At 35.8% G+C, this 17,272-nt stretch overlaps 1 protein-coding gene across 1 annotated transcript in view; it reads left to right on the forward strand.

Moving 5' to 3' along the window:
* The window catches only part of LOC107746850 (extracellular matrix protein FRAS1-like), a 114,005-nt gene that overhangs the window by 28,514 nt on the left and 68,219 nt on the right, over positions 1–17,272 (forward strand). The window contains exons 3-7 of the mRNA XM_016561182.1: positions 10,046–10,153; positions 11,937–12,003; positions 13,444–13,577; positions 13,730–13,813; positions 16,627–16,728. Coding sequence (XP_016416668.1) covers positions 10,046–10,153; positions 11,937–12,003; positions 13,444–13,577; positions 13,730–13,813; positions 16,627–16,728 — 495 coding nt within the window. The remainder of the gene's footprint in view (positions 1–10,045; positions 10,154–11,936; positions 12,004–13,443; positions 13,578–13,729; positions 13,814–16,626; positions 16,729–17,272) is intronic.

Consider the following 17,272-nt stretch of genomic DNA (forward strand, 5'->3'; position numbering starts at 1 on the left):
CAACAATACTACAGCGAGAATATAAGTTACGCCTTCTTTCTTTGCGTGCACATATGGGCGCATTGTGCTAATATTTCCACATAGTGACGTAGATATGTGGGGGGGTGTTAGAACGAGCCGTTTTATAAGAATATCTCTTTGGATTTGAGACTTTAGTCTTTGCAACTTTTCAGATCTTCTTTATGCACCAAGAGCTTGTAACACTCCAAAGAGAAAGGAAAACTTGAAATCGCATCATATGACCCCTTTAACAGTATTATTTTTAACTCAAGTCTAGTTGGGCAATTGGGAAAGTCTCAAATGTTATTTATGTGTATTAGTGTCATTTATATACAGACATCAATACAAATAACTCTTGAGACTTTAAAGGGATAGTTCACCCAAAAATGAAAATTCTGTCATTAATTACTCACCCTCATGTCGTTCCAAACCCGTAAGACCTTCGTTCATCTTCGGAACACAAATTACGATTTTTTTGATGAATTCCGAGAGCTCTCTGACCCTCCCATAGACAGCAAGGATCCAACCACGATCAAGGTCCAGAAACGTAGCAAGGAGATCGGAGTAAGGACATTGTTAAAATAATCCATGTGACATCAGTGGTTCAACAGTAATATCATCAGCGGTTCAACGTATGCAACGTATGTATGCGGATACATTGTTTACATTGTTTACGTATGTGATACTCGGAGGAGACGAATTGTTGAATAAAGTCATTATTTTTGTTTTCTTTGCACACAAAAAGTATTCTCGTAGCTTCGTAAAATTACGGTTGAATCACTGATGTCACATGGATTATTTTGACAATGTTCTTAGTACGTTTCTGGACCTTGATCGTGTTATGATCTTTGCTGTCTATGGGAGGGTCAGAGAGCTCTTGGATTTCATCAAAAATATCTTAATTTGTTTTCTGAAGATGAACGAAGGTCTTACAGGTTTGGAACGACATGAGGGTGAGTAATTAATGACAGAATTGTCATTTTTGGGTGAACTATCCCTTTAATATTTGCTTGCAGCTTTAAAGCAGAGTGACAACAACCTGTTCTATAAAATATTGATTGCTGAGTGCAAATATGAGGATTTTTTTTATTCACAAAAATGCCAGTATGCCAGAAGAAAGGTTGGTGAGCTCTAAATCAATATCTACACAAAGTGTTCCTCAACAGAGCACTGTTTACACAGACCATAGTCTATGAGTGCATTTTAGTCAATATTCTGGGGCAGCAGACATCCCAACAGAGTGTTTGTCAAGTGTTTTGTTTTCATTTTACAACTTCATTTTAATACATAAATAAACACCCCTTGCACAAGGCGTGACAGTCAATAAGACTAATGTAAAAAGAGCTGCATACTGTCATAGCTTGCGGAACTTTTTAAATATCATTTTAAGAGCTTTGTCAGGGATACTATTTTTAAAAAATGATACTTTTTCTTTAATTGAACCTGCCATTGATATTTCTGTTGCAGTTGTACATCCCGTCTGCAGAACCTTCATTTGGCATCCATTTAGGATGTTTTTAAGCAGCATCGATTAGACCTTTTATGTAGCTAGTTTTAGTTTATTCAGACACAACCATTCAAATTTTTATTTTGTTAATTAATTTTGTCAAAAGGCATTTATTATACAAAAGATTTCTATTTCAAATTAATGCTGTTCTATGGAACTTTCTATTCATCAAAGAATCCTTAAAATGTATTGTCGTTTCCCCAAAATATTAAGCAGCGCAATTGACTTTTCACCATTGATAATAACAAGAAATGTTTTTAAAACATCAAATCAGCATATTAAAATGCTTGCTAATGGATTATTCTAAAGGAAAACTGAAGACTGAAGTAATGACCCCTAACTTTTGAATGGTAGATGCAATTTTACATTTGAAGTAAAATAACTGACTAAGATAAGAGAGTGAACGGACTCCCCTGATGGAATAAATCTGTTTGATCGACCATCCAGCACATAAATGTTAACCATTAACAGACGTAATACTGCCTACATTCTTTAGTGTCGGAAACAGCCTACTTAAAGTCAATATTTTTTCATGGCAAATCTCCCACATTGTTTGACAAAACCCGCCCTAAGAACAGGTTTTGCCACAAAGCCATTTTTTTGTAAATAATTTACCATCACTCTTTGTTGTGTCTAGAGGAATTTCACTACCTTCCAGAGAGCATTTTTGTTTACACAGATAGAATGCACAAGTGAACAGATTTACCTGGTTAGAGTGCAGTAGTGTTGTTGTCCCCGTCATCTTGCAAAGTTTTTAGCATTAATAATTCAATGGTTGTGTTGTAGGGCAAAAGTACCCATTGAAGTGAAGTGAACTTTGGTTTTAGAAAAATGAGGTGCTGCATACTTTTTGTTGCTTGTATTAAAGGTGTGCAAATAATGGGACAATCAGTAAGAAATAATCTTCACATAAATATGAAGCATTGCTGACAGAATGAAGTCATATCGAACTTTATTACCAGCATTGCTGTTTTCAACATAAGTTAAAGTTCTTGCTTTTTCTTCTCTTTTTGTTAAGTTGATAGAAATGGTAAATGATTGAAAAATCCATTTGACCGCATCCAGAGGAGTTTATCTCAAAAAGCGTTTGATCATGTTTCTTTTTCTCCTTAATTTCACTTTCATTACACCCTTTTCTTTTTTATCTTCTAGCATTCAGTGTCTCCACTTATACACTAATACATACCAACTTTATCAATTTCTCCAGTATTCTGCTTTCCTCTAGTCTTAACTGAAATATGCTGTCTGCAATAACATATTATTATTTAAATGAAATCAACTAAAATGTCCGTGATACATCTGACTGATCTGTTAATTTGAATACACTGTCTTTTAAAAGAGTTAAATCAAATTCTAAATGGCTTTTGAAACGTTTTCTAAGTTACAAGTCACTAATCACTTCTAATTTTTTTTCCTCTAGAAAGAATGACAATAATAATAAAATCTTTTTATTTAAGAAATAGTTGACCTAAAATGAAAATGTACCATCCAAGATGTAGATGAGCTTGTTTCTTCGAATTTAGCATCAACAAAAACATCAAAATAATTTGCGAGTAATCCGCATGACTCCAGTCCATCAATTAATATTTTATGAAGTGAAAAGCTGCGTGTTTGTAAGAAACAAATCCATCATTGGGGTGTTTAACTCTAAACAGTTGCTTCTGGCCATAATCCATAATGTTTCCTCTAGTGAAAAAGTTGATCTCTTGTTGTCCTCTTACATCAATATCAACCAACATATTTGTTTAGAACTGTTTTGGACTGTTTAAGATTTGAAACAAGTACTTGATCTTTGCATATTTCTCTCTTGATTCAGACGAGACAACTTCATCACTGGAGAAAGCAATATTATGGATATAGGACTCATATTTTAGCTGGAAGCAATGATTTGATGGATTTGTTTCTTACAAACACACAAGTTATCAGTGTTAATTATTGTGCTTCCAAATCATTTTCAAAAGGAATTGTCCAGATGCAATTCTAGATGCGAGCACAACATAAAAGTGAAGTAATGCTATCATTTATTGGTTTCTTTTTACATTGGAGCTAATCTATGTACATGTCTTGACAGCCTTCATTTTATAGTCATAATTTCAGTGTTTACAAGGGGGACAAGACTGTTTTGAACTTCACATTGAAAATTGTCTTCATACTTAACATTTCCATTTTTCCGTATTAATATAAAAAGGAAGCATAATTAGAACTTGCTATGTAGCTGTATAATTTTTTCTTCTTAACATTTTTATGATGTTTCTTCCTGCTTTAATTTCTCTAAACAAGATGTGACCATTTGAGCATATCTGTGCAGTGACAAATAGATTTAGATGTCCTTTTTGGCAACCTTTTAGTCTCACCGCTTGCCTTGCAAGAAATTTGCATATAATCATGCCTGGCTGGCATAAGAATGAAGTTTTGCAGAAGGCAATTGAAGTGTAGAAACTGAATACATTTGAATGTATTGAAGCCCAGATTTATTCAAAGGAACAGCAAACATAGTGCTGTGTCTTCAATACACCATCCTTTCCTGAAACATGATACCAGATGTCTTTCATGCATTTTACATCATGTTGTTAGTAAAGAGAGGGTCACCCAGGTTTTTTTTTTTTTCACATATGCCCACTCTGCCCAGGAATGTCAGAGACGATGTTGGATCATGAGGGTCCATGATGTGTGTGTTTTATTTTTTAAATGATGATTTATTTCATATAAGGAATGACACTTTTTACTTTTAGCAATAGATTTTTATATTTGCTAACAATGTTTTTTAGGCAGCAAGCTGGCAAAATATTGATAATAAAAATAAATGTTTTTTTGAGCAGCAAATCAGCATATTAGAATGGTTTCATGAGGATCATTAAAGACTGGAGTTATGGAAATTCAGCTTTGCCACCACATGAATAAATTACATTTTAAAATAAACTCAAATACAAAACTGTTATTTTAAATTGTAATAATATTTGATAATATTACTTCTAATCAAATAAATGCAGCCTTGTTGAGCATAAGAAGCTTCTTTCAAAAACATTTAAAAAATTCATACTGACCCGACCAACATTTGAACGGTAGTGTGCACAGTGTACAATCTAACTCTATAAACCCATAAACACTTTTGCTTGAAAACAAAGGCAATCAATGCAAAATATTGCAGCACATTTTTACTCCTGCTTTCAAGTCACAAGTCATTTTTGTAAATTCGACAAAACCTCATCTACAGTATGGTATCCAGCTAGATTATCTTGGTGACAGATCAGCAAAATATGCAACAGCAATGAAGAATACATCACAGAAAATCAGCATATAGGTTTGCAAGGCATAAAAAATGCAAGATTGGAGTCTTTGAACAATTCCAACATTTTACAATTTTCTCTGGCTACTTTGTCATCCCATATGACTAATATCCTCCATATAGCTGATTTAGGATGAACTCAAGACTCATCTTAAGATCTTTTATAATGAAGGTTAAGTTGCTCTGCTTGTAACTGTGGCCGTCAGCCACTGCTTTAGTGGACTCAATTGGCTGGGGATACGATTTAGCACATTTTCTAATTGAATTAGTCTGCGCAATGGCTCGGTTCTGGCTGATCTCTCACTGCCTAAATCAAGTCCAGCTCAATTTGGACTCAATTACCTTCTGCTTGCTTGGCTACTAGTCTTTAGTTTATAGAATTGAAATAGGAACATTTACTCATGACCCAGAGGTTTTTCAGCTTTTAATGTGATGTTTTCACCCAGATAGTTTTTTAAAGGGTTACTCCATACCAAAATGAACATTTTGTCATTAATCACTTACCCCCATGTCATTCCAAACCCGTAAAAGCTTTGTTCGTCTTCGGAACACAATTTAAGATATTTTGGATGAAAACCGGGAGGCTTGTGACTGTCCCATTGACTGCCAAGTAAATAACACTGTCAAGGTTCAGAAAAGTATAAGACATCGTCAGAATAGTCTATCTGCCATCAGTGGTTCAATCTGAATTTCATGAAGCGACGAGAATACTTTTTGTACGCAAAGAAAACAAAAATAACGACTTTATTCAACAATTCGTCTCCTCCGCGTCACCGTAGCGCCATTTTGGAGAGTATCCACTGAACGCAAACTGCGTATGCTGTTTTACTTGTATGTGTCAGCCGCACCACACGGACTATTTTGACGATGTCTTTCATACTTTTCTGGACCTTGACAGTGTAATTTACTTGGCAGTCAATGGGACAGTCACAAACCTCCCGGTTTTCATTCAAAATATCTTAAATTGTGTTCCGAAGACGAACGAAGCTTTTACGGGTTTGGAACGACATGGGGGTAAGTGATTAATGACAAAATGTTCATTTTGGTGTGGAGTAACCCTTTAACTTCATCTAAACAGCCCACTGTTGTTTTTGCTTATCTTTACGAGTAGAAAGTCACATGATACTTTGAATGACACAGGAACAGAAGATAAATTGTTTCCCTCGCTATAGACAGTCTTGAATCATCCAGTGCACACAACAGACCGTTTGTCTGTGGCTAATGGTGTGTATCTGAACTGCACCTGAGTGGTCCACCAAATATGTCATTACTTCCTCAGCTGATTGATCAAATATGTTCTGTCACACAAACTCTCGTGTGCCCTGGAGATTGTGCAGGTACACCTAACCCACAGTATGCTCCTGTTAACTTAAACATGTCAACTGGACCAAATGCAGACCTATCTTTAGCTTCACCAACTAGTGTCCTTATATGTCGATTCTTCTCATACGTTGTTTGAAGCTGGTCCAGGGTCTCATTCATTATTACTTGTGTTTCAGACAGCTCAATACATCAACCAAATAGCTTTTAGACACAGATACCCGCTCTCTTCGCTTTTTGGGGAGGATGTGAACGTGCCTGCAAAACCACCTTTAGAAAACAACTCAACTTTATTGTTTAGTAATGGATCGTTTTTAATTCAAGACAAAAGTATTCATCGTAACTGTATGGAACTACCCCTGTGGCTACAGTATGAACTTTATATATTCACTAACAATAACCTTGAGACTGGTCATTGCAGATATAGAAAAAATGCATTTAAATTCAGACATTTTTAGGTGTTCAGATATGTTTAAATACATTTTGGGACCACTGTATAATATGAGGTTTGAATGACTTGTGACAGTTTTGAAAGAATGAGTTGGAACGAGTTGAAAATGATAAATAACTTTACCATAAGTCATCATATTCCAGAAAAGGTGCATTTGTGTGCTTATGAATTTATAGCTGTCATGACTTTACATACAGTATGTAGTTTCCAGTCATTATTGCACGTTAAAAAACATAATAAAGGTATGTTTGTAAAGAACATGTAAAGGTTTAATAAAAAAATATACTAATATTTTTTTAGTAACACATAAAAGTATCTTGCTGATATCATTTTCTAGTAACTTTTTTAACACTTATCAGTGAAAATGAAATAGATATGACTGGACATGAAAAAATATGACATACTGACATAATGCATGCCTGAAGCTTACCTCATATACTGTACAAGTGAAATTATAATTTTGTAAGGATAGGATGTTAAATCAGAGGATTATTGTCATTAAATTCAGTTGGTAAATTCCAGTGTTATTTATTTATATAGGCTACTGTAGTTTATACTGTTTTCTATTCGTCTAGTAATAATTTCCGTTTTAGAAAGTTTGTTATGTGCTTGTCATAATATTTATTTTTATACAGCTTTAATTTAATTTGATAGTTTTAGCAATTTTAGTGCTTCAGCTTTAACTTATTTTAGTTAGGTCCCAAGGCATCATATATAATTTTCTTAGCTTTCATTGTTTCAGTTTTTCATTTAATCTTTATATTTTATTTAGACAGATGTCAGACAGAGACTCATTTAATTGTCATTAAAAAAATTGTATGATTGTTGTGCTTGGAGCACAAACGTCTGTGGCCTATTTTGTTCAGCTAATAAAAATGTCATTATCTCAGATGTGTTGCTTGCTCAAAAATGCTCCAAAAATCTGCTGGAGAAATACAACATGCTTTCTGTCATTACAAAAACTAGCGATTAAAAATTCTGTACTTCAGGGACCTGCTTACTCACTATGCAATAGGAATGTAATCTCAAGCTAGCTCAGGCTAATTAAAATTAGTTTTGTTTTGATTGTGTTGATAAGATTATCATTTATGAAATGGCAGGAAATACCTGGAGTTTTGTGAGTAATGTCCCATAGAGGGGTTTATCTAGTTATGATTAAGAAAGCACAGCACACTTTCCCTTTTAATTCTGCAGCTGTTCTTGTATACTCTTAATTTATTTTGCTTCTATGGAAAAAAGTGTCCAGAGTATTCTTCAAAGACCAACCTTTTATGTTCCACAGAAGAATATGTGCTTGGAACAATACATATTTTGGTAACACTTTACAATAAGGTTCCATTTGTTAACTATATTTAATGCATTAACTAATAATGAACAAAACATTGTTACAGTATTTATTAATCTTTGCCAATGTTAGTATTAGTAAATGTTGAATTAACATTAACTAAGGTTAATAAATGATTTCGAAGTATTTTTCATTGATGGTTTATATGAACTAATATAGTTAATTAATATTAACAAATGGGACCTTATTGTAAAGTGTTACCCATGTTTTATTTTTTTTTTCACATAATGTTAATTTTTAACAATGTTTTCTAGACTTCTTTCCTATTAGGTGCAATGTTCTATTTTCACAGTTTTAGCTGAATGTGCTGCATGCCACAGATCACATGAGATGTGTTTTTAGAACGCAAACAGACTGAGATTTTATCACCACTCTGGGCGTCTGGAAACCACGGCTAGTTTGCTGAGATATTGACTCTGATCAGATCTCTCCGAGCGGGCCATTCAAAGCCACATTGGGGCCATTCCCCATTAAGACATCTGTGCCGAGTGTCACTTCAGAGGCTAGGTGCTGTGCTGAAATGCGCAAGCCATCAACACTTGCTCAAAGTGTCACTTTGACAAGATGGCTCCTCAGGATAGCTGTCACTGTGTGTGATTTATAATACAGCCGTACAGAATTTATGATCAGTAAGAGCAAATCAAAGTTTTGTGTGCATATATCTGAATTGTCACATGAACTTTAAATAAACTTTTGACATAACTTACTGCTTGATGCATTTAAACGATTGGATTAAATATGGATATCTTGCCTAGTTGAAGGCCCTCTTAAACAATATTACTTCATTGTATTGTATAGCTATTATAAATGAAATAAAATTGTGTTATTCTGATTTGTCATTTAAATATCGCTGTTTTGTAAAAATATTTGGTAACATTTCAGTTTAGAGAGCAATTCTCACGATTAACTAGTTGCATATTAGCATGCATATTATTAGCATATTAGCTGTTTATTAGTACTTAAAACACATATGAATGCTGTATTCTGCATTACTATATTCTAGATCCCTTCATCGTCATCCCTAAATTTAACAACTACCTTACTAACTATTATTAAGCAGAAAATTAAGCGTTTATTAAGGCAAAAGTCATAGTTAATAGCTAGTTAATAGTGAGAATTGGTCCCCAAACTAAAGTGTGAATTAATATTTTTGCCTGTTTAGGGGGAAAATGTTAAATGTTCTATTGAATATAGTCATCCAAACAAAGTTACAGTTAATTCAGCAATAACATTGAGCATATATGCAAAACAATAACAAATAATATTATTAGATTTTTTTTTTAGAATACTGTTATTAATTCAGAATTCCAAGTTACAGTGGGAATTCATTTCCTAACTCATTAAAATGAATGGTCCATAAGAGTGCGTGTTTGTTGTGTGTAGGAAACAATGGCGTGTACTTCAACTAGATGACATCTGACCAAACCACTTTAAAATGCACGCAAACCTTTCCTAACTGTTGTCAATGGTGTCTACATTTTGTTTACAATTTATGTTTATTTTGTCGCATTTGCGACCACTGTATTCACAGCCTGTCTTGGCTTGCATTGATACAGCCTTTCTTAAGACCCTGTTTTAGGACCAGTCCAAACGGTCTGTTTAGGTCTGCTTGGATTAGCTCAGTGAAAAGGCTACATGGACATAATGGAGGCTCCTCCTCTGTTTTACCTATCTGTTCATCTGATACCCTTTTAAAGCAGTAGGTCCCTTAGGCAAGACTGTTAATACATCTTAAAATACCAAAGCAACCTCGTTGACTCTTATCTGTTAATGCTCTAACATTTATTGTAGGGAATGGGGATGTCTCGGGTTAAATGCCAGACAGCTTTAATGTTTCTAATGGCCTTGTTTTAATGGTGTCGGTTTCAATTTCTAACAAATGCGACAATTTCTGAAGCTGTTTTGAAAATTGATGATTGTGATTGTTTAGTAAGGAAATTGCTCTATTTAGGTTCATTATTTGAGCCTGGACACTGATCCCTCTGACTTGTTTTTATGTTGTCATCTCCAGATGTTACACTGTCAAGGTTTTGCTTTTTAGTGCCGTGTCATTCCCAACGCAAGCTCCATAAACCGAGAGATGATGGCATTTGGTGTCCATGGAGTTATATCTTTGTACCTTTCTTCCTGTTATAGAACAATACATCATGGAAACCAGACACCTGTCAAGACTGCATCTGCTACAATGATATTGTCATCTGCAAACCCACTCGCTGCCAAAATCCCCAGTGTGACTTTCAGAGGGTAAGAATGAAGTATTTGCTCATGGGCCATTAAAACGGGGCAATAACAGGGCTTAGGTGCTTGATGAATGGATTGTTATCTTATAGGAATGAAAGCGGACAATCAAACATTAATGCTTTTTGTCCAATTAAAAGCAACCAATGCTAAGAACCGTGTTATAAATGGTTCGATCGATGATGGTTCTACCAAGAACCATTTAAAAGATGTAACTTTGTTCTCAAAGGATTTCTAAGTGAGCTCATTAAAGGTTATATAACCGACTTGATCTGCCAGAGTGTTCCAAGAGTCTGTATACCAGTGGCTTCCTTCCATATAAGCTGCGAATGCTCCGCATACCCAGGCCATCTGAGAGAATGAGTTTGCAGGTTAATTAATATAAACATGATTATAAGTTGATCCCTTGTCATTTGAGATGTAACTTGAAGCTTAATAAAGTGTTGGGAATAAGTACGTAAAATTATTTTTGACAAACAAATCTACATCAGAAAAATGCGCTGTTACTGCCAAAAATTACATTGTCTTTGATGCAAAACTAACTTGACTACATCAAATGAAAAAAATAGTAACTATATTTTCATGCTTTCTCAAGCAAAGCAAATTTTGAAAGTCCACTGAAAACATATTTTACATTTTTGGTCATAGACGTTGTTGAAGATATACGTTATTGTCAACAAGCCTAAGTGGTAAATTAAAAGTTTATAAAAATGTTTTTTAAAATAATAACAAACATCAGGGAAAAACAGGGAAACAATACAATTCTCAGAACATTTTGAACATTCGCAAGATTTTATTTTTGGGCTACCATTGTTTTCAGTATGCAGTCGATGCAGAGACATATAGACCGGGGGAATCCCCCATCACCCCACCCTCTGAATATTACGTATCATAACATAAGTACATGTAAATGTGATTTTGCGGTTTTTACTTGGAAAAGCAGCTATATGTTTTTCTAGCATTCGAATAACAATGGATAAACCTGAAATGATAGAAGACGGATTGGAGATGAATTTCATTTACAAATAAGGTAGGAAATGTGCATACATTTAAATTGACACCTGCCACTGTGTTTCCCTCTGTGAGTGTGTCCTAAAAACCGATGAGGAGGGGGGATCTTAATCTTAGCACTCAGCATACCCCGTTAAAAAAGTCACTGCTCGCCACTGCTGTATACAGTATATTTCACTTTCTGCTAGTAACATTAGTACACCAGTACATCTTTATATGAGTCAGTCATTGAATCATTCACAGTGGATTTCTTCAAAAACACTTGTTCATTCAATAAAGCCACTGCTGGAGTTATCTTATTGCCATTCAACCTTGCAAGAATTGTGTGTAGCAGTAACAGTGTTGTTACTGTTAACTAAAACTAAAACTACAAAAAAAAAAAAGTTGTTCATTGAAATAAAGCTGAAATAAAATTACTTATTAATATTAGATAAAAAATTCAAGCTTGAAAAACCTGAACAGAAATGAAAAATATTGCCTTGGAGAGAAATAAAAATAGGTTGCAGTTGAAGTACTAAAACTATCAATATTTATAAAAATGGCAAAGCACATAACAAAATTACTTAAAACCTAAACCAAATTTGAAATGAAAACTGAACATTTGAAAAGCTCATTCAAATAAATTAGTTTGTAGTACATAAATAATACTAAAATATCACTGGTTGCAAATGCCAATAGTTTTGATCCCGTATTATGTCTCTTTGCTCCTGAGTCCTGATAAAACGTTCTCTAGGATGTTAATGCATCTCTTTAAATGTCTTTCGGGATGTTTTCCTAGGGTGACCGCTTGAGAATCCCACCCAACAAGTGCTGTCCGGAATGTTTTGCACAGTTGCCTGGGATCTGTCAGCATGAAGGAATGGTTTATGGGGTAAGTGACACTGCTTATGACACAACTCCAATGAAAGATGCTTAAAGCCTCATCCTGTTCCTTGGCAAATCTTCACACTTCTGGTCAAACACCCGACTCGGTGATTGCTTCGTTTTGTGCACAAAAGCGGTTTTGTTACTGTTCCACTCCTCCCTGACAGAGCGAGCTTCTTCTTTGTCCCAGTCGTCCCTGCTAAAGAGCCGCTTGGTGCTCTGTTTAAGATTCTAGCAGTGTAGCTTTCAAGTCAAGTAGCATTTACTTAGGAGAGCAGGCTGTGTTGGCATTGAGGCTCAGACTGTTTATTTATAATATATTAAAACAATATTAATGGCCACAGTGAAACGAATATAAGCTACCCCTGATAAAAACTTTATTTTGCCTTGATTTGCTTGTTAAAGTATATTTTCAAAATTTCAAATTTTTCAAAAAATGTTTTTTACTTTTTTGACCATGTAATTTTTAATCAAAATATAATAACGACAGACTTCTCTCTGGTGATGTATTCTGGACTTCTCCAGTCATTTCGTCCGCTTAAAGGGGTCCTATTATGCTTTTTCACTTTTTCAACTTTAGTTTGGCCCAGCTAACCAATCACAACACATTTCGTATTTCAGAAGGCAGGGTTTTATTTGATACAGGAACTATTCGAGCCGTTCATGCCAGACTGAGGAGAGAGGTGTTGTAATAATGTAAAATATGTGAAAATAATGTTTTTCGAACGACCTAGTATGAGAGCCTGTTCTAGTACACCCCCAGAACAAAATCAAGACTTTGTAAAAGAGCATAATAGGACCCCTTTAAACCTCACGCCTTTCTTAAAGTTGACTGCAAGCTTACAATCAGATCTTTCCCCATCCGATCAAAAACCCAAGGACAGAACCAACTTCCCTCCCTACATTTTTTTTTCCAATAATCTGTTTCACTTGGATGTACATCATGATACAGAAGAAATTATCTGTTGGTACTTCCGTTACATTTCAAATTTAAAGATGTGTGTCATTTCTGTTGGCCTCAAATGGAATTGCCATCCGTTTGAGCAGATATAACAGCATTGTCTCAACCGGTGGTGTAAATTTGGGGCATGAATTTGCTCAAACAATGGCAAACTTGTATGGTAGATACTGAACATTTTTGAAAACAGCTATTGTTTTTGCAGTTCTTTTTGGTGTCACTAGTGTGGCACAGATATTACAACACTTCAGCTTTTGCGTGTTGTGATGTTAGTAGCAATCATCTGTTTGCCTCTTTTTTTTGAATGTTTTGCTGATTGCTTTTAAAAGGTATGCTTTTCTTAGCTATATGGGTCCCAAGAGGGTTTATTCTGCTTCATACTGTCAGAGACCAATGATGTGCTTTTTTCTTTTAGACATTCGAGTACAGTTTTGCAATTAAAATACTCTTTCTCACTCCATAGCCTCTTGCTCTTGGGAAGGCCGTCAGTACAGAGATGGGGTGGAATGGACATCCAGCCCCTGTACAAAGTGTCGATGCAAAAACGGTCACACTGAATGCCTGGTTGCAGAGTGTCAGCCTGTTACATGCAAAGCGGTCAGTAACAAGCCAGAACTGTGCCTTGTGTTTAGATGTGTAAAACTACCACATCATCTCTAAACCTAGACTAATTAACCCTGTTATTATATATTGAAAGAGTTGTTCTAGCTATTAAAAACAGCATGTTGATGTACTCATTTGATACACAGAACGAGAACCTGGTGGTCCAGCCAGGACAGTGCTGTCCTCAATGTGAGCCGAATCCCTGCATGGAGGCTGGGAATGAGTACAAGGTAAGCCGGAAAAGAGATTAGAGAAAGGTGAAATATACACAGAGATCCCAGGACAGAGATAGATTGAGAGTGACAGATGGGATAATGCATGTCTGTATTACGGAAGACCTTTTGAGGGAGGGGATGGTAAGTGTGGGTTAAAGTGTGTTCATCATTCATACTGTGGCAGATGGGTTGAGCATAAAGCCGTGTCTGAGTGTGTGTGTGTGATATGTTTGTCACTCCTGCTTCTGTCATTCATCCACACTTCTTTCTTTGCCTCATATCATCTCTTGTTCCTCCCTCCATTGTTCACACACATATTACACATCATTGCCTCAAGTGACTCTTCATCTGTTTGCTCACTCTCTCTCAATTTGCAGTTTTTGTCTGCTTCATTAAAGGGATAGTTCACCCAAAAATTCTGTCATTAATTACTCACCTTCATGTCGTTCCAAACCCATAAGACCTTCATTCATCTTTGGAACACAAATTAAGATATTTAATATGAAATCCGAGAGCTTTCTGACCCTCCATAGACAGTGGTGATGGGAAGATTGGATAATTTTACTGACTCGGATCTTTGAATCTCGTTCATCAAAATGAACAAATCTTTTTTTCAAGTCATTTCGTTCATTTTTTTCATTTCAACAGAATATAGTTAAAACGGTACATGAATAGCCAAATTCCACAACACATCTACTTACGCGGCTGTTAATGCAATAAAACTATAATGCAACTTTAAGGCCAAATTATGAGAAACAGAAACGATTAATTCATTGTTTTATGCAGTCTGTTTGTTTCCCTCACCTCCCCGATCATATTGTTCTTTCTTTTGTCACGTCACATTCCCATAAACTGAAGCTATGCAGTCTGTACCGAAAACAGAAATGAGTAGTTCATCTCTCGAGTCTTCGGGTTCAAGTCGTTCGTTCATCCAGTCCCATAGGCTATAACGCGATGCAGTCCCAGAAACAGAAATGATTAGTTCATCTCTTGAGTCTTCGGGTTCGAGTCATTCGTTCTTTCGTCACGTGCCCGCTTCCTGGCTCAGTATCTTACAACAAATACAAACATTACATATTATTAACTGTATGCTGTTATTATATGTAGGTATCTTAGCTTTATCAAAGGGATTTTTCCTCATTATACGGATAAAGATGAAAGCCTCTTTATTACCACATTCAGTGTTAACCATCATGAAAGAAATCCACAAATGTATAAATTGTGAGAAATAAAAAAGCTACAATTTGAGACCAGAAACGCGACTGTAAACGTGTTTGTAAGGAAGGTTGAGAATTGTTAACTTATATCTGTATCCAATACTGCTAGCACATCATGTGACAAAAGAACGAACGACTCAGACCCGAGAGAGGTGAACTAATCATTTCTGTTTCCTGTAAAGAACTAATAGGATGTTGCGCATGTCAACACGAAATGAACGAATCCCTCGCTGAGAGGACTCGTCATTCCCGAGTTATATTAAAGATTAGTTCAAATTGAACAAATCGTTCATGAATGACACATTACTAATAGACAGCAAGGGTACTACCACGGTCAAGACACAGAAACGCATAAGGACATTGTTAAAATGGACCATGTGACATCAGTTGGTCAACCGTAATTTTACGAAGCTATGAGAATACTTTTTGTGTGCAAAGAAAACAAAAATAACGACTTTACTCGACAATTCTTCTTCGCGTCATCCTAGTGCCATTATAGAGAGGATCACGACGCATGTGCATGCTTTCCTCTGCACGTGTTCTACGTCAGCAGCACCACACGCATGCGTCATGATGAAACTCTCTTATACCAATAAAGCGCCAGAGTCAATATTGCTATAGACACGGCATATTAAGATGATGGTTGAATCATGTGGTTAATTCTTAAATGATTCCATTTGATCACCGCTGTCTGGAGTATGTGGTTACATCCTTGCAGTACTGACACATCTCTTTAGACACACAAACGTCACAAGCGTCCCCGAAATCTCTCATCAGCATGTCATTTAGGGCTGTTTCTCTGTTCACCGTGCTTTCAGCGATCATGTCCCACTCGGCGGAATTCAGCTCTTTTGATCACAGTGGATTGTGTGAAAGCAAAGCAGGGATTTAGAGAGGATAACATTCACCTCTCTTTTCATCTCCTTCTAGTACTTGTCTTGTTCACTACAGCATTGGCTGAAATTGTCGTTTATTTTAAAGGTGACATATCATGAAAATCTGACTTTTCCTGGTTTTAAGTGCTATAATCAGGTCCCCAGTGCATCTACCAACCAAGGAAACGTGAAAAAGGTTAACCCAGTAACTTTGTTTTGGTAAGCCTATTTCTGCAAGCGTCTGAAAAAACGAGCACGTCTGATTTCGCTCCCCTAGTGACGTTGCAAAGGGATCTCATTATACCGTGTGCTTCGGATGTGTGCTCTCAGAAAACCGTATATCAGAAGTTTAAACTAATATGGTTTAAAACGCATGATTTCAAAGCGATAAACATGATAATCAGAACCAAAACAGATATTTTTAGCAGGTCCGAGCTGTAATGGCGCAGCTCTATTCTGGACTTCACAGACACATTCTGGGGACACCAGAGACTTATATTACATATTGTAAAAAGGGGCATAATATGTCTCCTTTAAATTCATTATGTGCTGTAATTTATTCTGCTGCTAAAGCTTTGAACAGCATTGAGATGCCATCTGAATTTTGAAATTGAATCGAGACATTGGTGGTGTAGCTCTGTATTTTTTTATTTTTACATACATTTAAAAATACAGTATTGATGACAGATGTTCCTCTCTCTCAGAACTCTTTTACTGTGTATGTGTGTGTTCTTAGCACGGCGAGCAGTGGCAGAGGGGCAGCTGTACCTCCTGTGTGTGCGATCGCGGTCATTCTCGCTGTCAGACGGAGAAGTGCCCTCCTCTCCACTGTGATAAGGTCAGCAGAAATCCATTACACCCCAACACTTCATGTCAAAGACAGTTTCTTGACCCCCACACTTGCTGAGAAGATCACGAAAGAGATGCTGTTGGCTAACCGATTGTTGTCATTTACAATTTAATACAATCTCACTTTGTTTCTTGCAGTTTATGCTTCTTGGGCCTAAAAGTGACAGTTAGGATTTTTCGTCATCCAGGATTGTTTGCACCATATATTTTGCATTTTGTCTGTTGCTCCGGGGTGTTTTTCATCTCAGTCTTTTGCTTTCATGCAAAATTCATGATCTTATGTAACTGTGCTTTAGAACAATACTCAGCAGGAACAGACATTTCGTTTTTATATCTTACCTTAATAAGCGTGACTCCTTAAAGAGCGTGAAATTACCTCATTAAATGAAAATGATAGTTTTATGGCTTATAGTATTTATTTTAATAGCTGGAGTCCATCTCTATGCTAAAAGTTGGCGAAATTCACTTTTTTTTCACAGTTTTTTCTTCTAGGCTATTGTATATTTTCCTAAAAAAAATATACAGGGACAAGC

Source organism: Sinocyclocheilus rhinocerous, unplaced genomic scaffold (genome assembly GCF_001515625.1).
Source record: "Sinocyclocheilus rhinocerous isolate Xijiao unplaced genomic scaffold, SAMN03320098_v1.1 scaffold468, whole genome shotgun sequence".
NCBI lineage: Eukaryota > Metazoa > Chordata > Actinopteri > Cypriniformes > Cyprinidae > Sinocyclocheilus > Sinocyclocheilus rhinocerous.